The sequence below is a fragment of the Chaetura pelagica genome, unplaced genomic scaffold (genome assembly GCF_000747805.2).
Source record: "Chaetura pelagica isolate M959 unplaced genomic scaffold, ChaPel_1.0 scaffold3, whole genome shotgun sequence".
In the NCBI taxonomy this organism is placed as follows: domain Eukaryota; kingdom Metazoa; phylum Chordata; class Aves; order Apodiformes; family Apodidae; genus Chaetura; species Chaetura pelagica.
In genome coordinates this window covers 5,832,409-5,835,968 of record NW_009952974.1, presented here as the reverse complement: position 1 = coordinate 5,835,968, position 3,560 = coordinate 5,832,409, and the positions used below count along the sequence as shown (strand labels likewise).

Below are 3,560 nucleotides of genomic sequence, written 5' to 3'. Positions count from 1 at the left end.
AGAGGAGGAGCGGCCGCTCTGTGCCGTGGCGGAGCTCAGCTCTATGGTCGCGCCGGGTGCTCGGTCCCTTTATCCCGCGTTATCCAAGCGGGAGCGCGGCCGGAGGGCGGCGGTCGGGAAACACCGTGTAGCCAACCCAGCACAGAGAACGCGCATCCCGGCACAGGGAACGCTATCCCGGCGCAGGGAACGCGCATCCCAGTCCCGCCGAGCTGCCCTGCTCCTCCTGGGATTACCCACCCCTGCCCTGAGAAGCGCAGCCCGGTTCGCCCAGCAGTTTGTGGCACCAGAGCTGCTGAGGCCCAGCCCTCCCGCCAGGAGCGGGGCTGCCCAGCCCAGCCCACCCGCAGGAACCCCCCTCGGGTACTTCCTGCAGGTGCTTCTTCCCTGGCTCCGCCGTCCCTCAACAGCTCCTCCTCTTCACTTGCAGCCTGTTTAATTAATAGGGAATTTAACACTGGAGTTGCCCACCACGTGAGTTTTTCCCTGGCTGGGATCTGCATGGACAGACACCATATTCCCTCTTGGCTCTACCTTTGTGGGTCTCAACACATATTTTAATTTCCTCTGTTCTCTGATCATCCCTGCAAGCTCTCCTCCTATCTGAGTGAGTATTCCTGGGGGGTGGTGGGCCAGAGCCCTGGCCCAGATGAGGGCTCACCAGGGCTTTAGGACACTATTTACATCTCCTGCTGAGTCAAAATCTCATTCACTGCATCCTAGGAATATATTTGCCCTTTTCAGATCCTCATCACAGCGATGACTCACAGGATACATCTCTGATAGCAACATATTAGAAAGGAAAAAAAAGAAAGTAAAAGTTCCTTTGACTGCCTTATGACTATTTGGTTAAGAAAAATTATAAATTGTCAGCCAACACATCCAGGAGAGGACCTACTGCTACACTCCAGTCTGTACCTAGTTTGCCGTGACAGCACAGCCTGTGGCCATATCCTTCAGCTACCAGTATCACAGCTCTGCCAGCAACCAAACTCAACCACTCAGACCACTCCCAGCACTACCAAAATAAATGTAACTTTTGCAACAGACTGAGAATGACTATGGATGCAGACAGGCCAGCACAGCTGCAAAAGTCTTGCCTTGACAGTCCACCACCTTGAACTCTTCTGCATGCCCTAGGGTGGCCAGCTTCAGGTGCTTGAAGACATAGATTGAAATGCTCCATTTTATTGTTCTTTTTTTTTTAAATCTGCTGTTCCTGATTTGGCATCATTCCTGAAAACATGCCTTTGTCCAACGTGGCTGAGAGCACAGACACAGGTGTACAAGCAGGCATCCAGTGATAGTAAGAAGCTCCAAGATCCAGAAAGATGGATCCTTCCATTTACTTGACTGGGCTTTAAATAATGCCAAGAAGTGACACTGATACCACCACCTTTGCTGGGAAGGTGTGAGAGTCCCCAAGAACACTGCAGGTTCCTGAGCCTGCCTGTGGGCCTCATTGGCAACCTGCAGGCTAGCTGATAGAAACCCTCATCAGAAGGACTGCCTGAGCCTGCTGGCAGCTTCCCAACCACCTCCTTGTCATATTAATGACAGACTAATGGTGTAATTGGGCTAAGCCTTAAAGTTTTTCCAATCCTTTGACTGAAAGCACTTTCCTGCAAGATGCTTCTCCTCTTTTTTATCTAGTGAGTATAAAGTGAACCTCAAATGTACCTGAAGAGTCTTTAACTCTGCAGCAAACCAGCTAAGATTTTATGGGTCCTACCAAAGAGTAAAACAAGCATTGCTCTAACAGGGCTTGGATTTATCAATATACAGATAACATAAATTGAGTTTATGAGAAGCTGACTTCTCCATGGGTACTTCAAATGTATTTCAGAAAAAAAACCCACTATTTTGAAGCAGCTGTAGCTTTACAAGGAGGAAGAGAATTACTCCTATAGGAGATGACAATATGAGTATACATATAATATCTCCTATATTTTTTTAGTCAGCAGACAGCAACATTTCTCACCTCTTACTCAGAACAACCCTCTCTGCAAGTAAGAAAGATCATGTGTCCTAGAAACAGATTCAATACTCTGTTCAAGAAGAAAGATATTTTAAAATGTCAGTGTGTATTAATCTCCTGGCCAGCAGTTTGAACAAGAGAAACTATGTTTAGCTCTCAGTCTCAAATCCAGATGTAAAGCATTTCTTCCAGTCACATGATTCTCAGTCCTGTTCCTCTTCACTCACAGACCCAAAGCACCTTCTGCAGTCATGAATGAAAAGCAAACCTCCACCCAGCACAATTGCATGCACATTTCCATGATGACACTTGTTGAAAAGGGGATAATCAAACCCTTTGATGCAGGGGAAAAAATCTCCCAGTTAATATCAGGTTGATGTTGTAACATCAACTTTTTCCTCCTCGACCATAGAGAGGCCTTTTGTCTCCAGAAGGTAAAGGCACTAGCTCATTGCCAAGTATTTTCAATATATCAGCCACTGTGAATATTTTAAAAAAATGCTAGCATTTCCACTGCATCAAGTATTTCTGAAGCCTAAGGTCCAAGTGGGAGATGAAATCCTAAAATAGAAAAAGTACCATAAGCTTGCAAACAATGACTTAAAACAACTTTTTATTTAAACAGCTCAGTTCAGAATTGGTTTCTTATGAAAGAAGAGCAAAAGTCTGCACATGTGCCCCTCTCCTCACTCATCTGTGGAAATCTCAAGTCTTGAGGAAAACACACACATACCCTCCCACTTCCTGAGCAGCCAGGCTTAATTCCTAGCAACCAGCACAAGCTTCACCCTCCGCTGACACGAAAGCAAATGCCAGGGAGCAGGTTCTAAGGTTTAGCGGATTAGGCCAGAGATCAGTGCTCAGGCAGACGAGAGCCTAAAAGGCAATAAACACCTCCTGGCAGACAGTGATATTACTTCATTTCAAGGTACTGACTGCTCTGCACAAGCAAAAATCTGGGGCTCCCCCTCCTCTGCCCCACCTCCACAAAATGTCAAGATCCATCTGAGTGTTTTCTCCTCACTGCCAAACTGATTATCAAGGGAACCAGTTCATGAGTTACCCAATTAAGGGCCATATTTTGCCAGTGAACTGACTCCTATAAATACAGACTAAAATTCTTGGAGATTGAAAACTGACTGTTGAAAGTACTCTGCAGCTGCTGAGAAGTTAGGTTTCACAACAGTTCTGCCTTGTGGACAGACAACCATTATCTGCTTTTTAAAGCTAACAATTATGGAAGCTGATGTGCTGAAACAAAGCAATGTCCTACTTGCCCGTGGCCACCCAGTGACCAGCAAAACCAGCACTGCCACACCTGCAGGCTGCTCATCTGCCACTGTCAGACTGCCTTCTCATCCTTTGAAACGAAAAGCACTAGAGATACAGGAAACTTAAAGGCTTTTATTTTTGAAAACTCAAAAAAATAATGCTTGATTGCTTTTGTTTTCTCTTTTTTAATTAAAAAAAATAATCTCTTTGCCACCTTCTCTTTTGCTGTGACTATTTATACTTTTAAAAACTCCTCATTACGCCGCTTTTTGGGGGGACTCACTGAACATGTCTCTCCTTCTTGCAAGGC

General features: G+C 45.7%; 2 protein-coding genes across 2 annotated transcripts in view; both read right to left on the bottom strand.

The window, feature by feature from the left end:
• RPL37A (ribosomal protein L37a) overlaps positions 1–777 on the bottom strand; it is a 4,315-nt gene extending 3,538 nt beyond the window's left edge. The window contains exon 1 of the mRNA XM_009996241.1: positions 769–777. Coding sequence (XP_009994543.1) covers positions 769–777 — 9 coding nt within the window. The remainder of the gene's footprint in view (positions 1–768) is intronic.
• A 2,708-nt stretch (positions 778–3,485) lies between these two features.
• The window catches only part of SMARCAL1 (SWI/SNF related, matrix associated, actin dependent regulator of chromatin, subfamily a-like 1), a 37,962-nt gene continuing 37,887 nt past the window's right edge, over positions 3,486–3,560 (bottom strand). The window contains exon 17 of the mRNA XM_009996240.1: positions 3,486–3,554. Coding sequence (XP_009994542.1) covers positions 3,486–3,554 — 69 coding nt within the window. The remainder of the gene's footprint in view (positions 3,555–3,560) is intronic.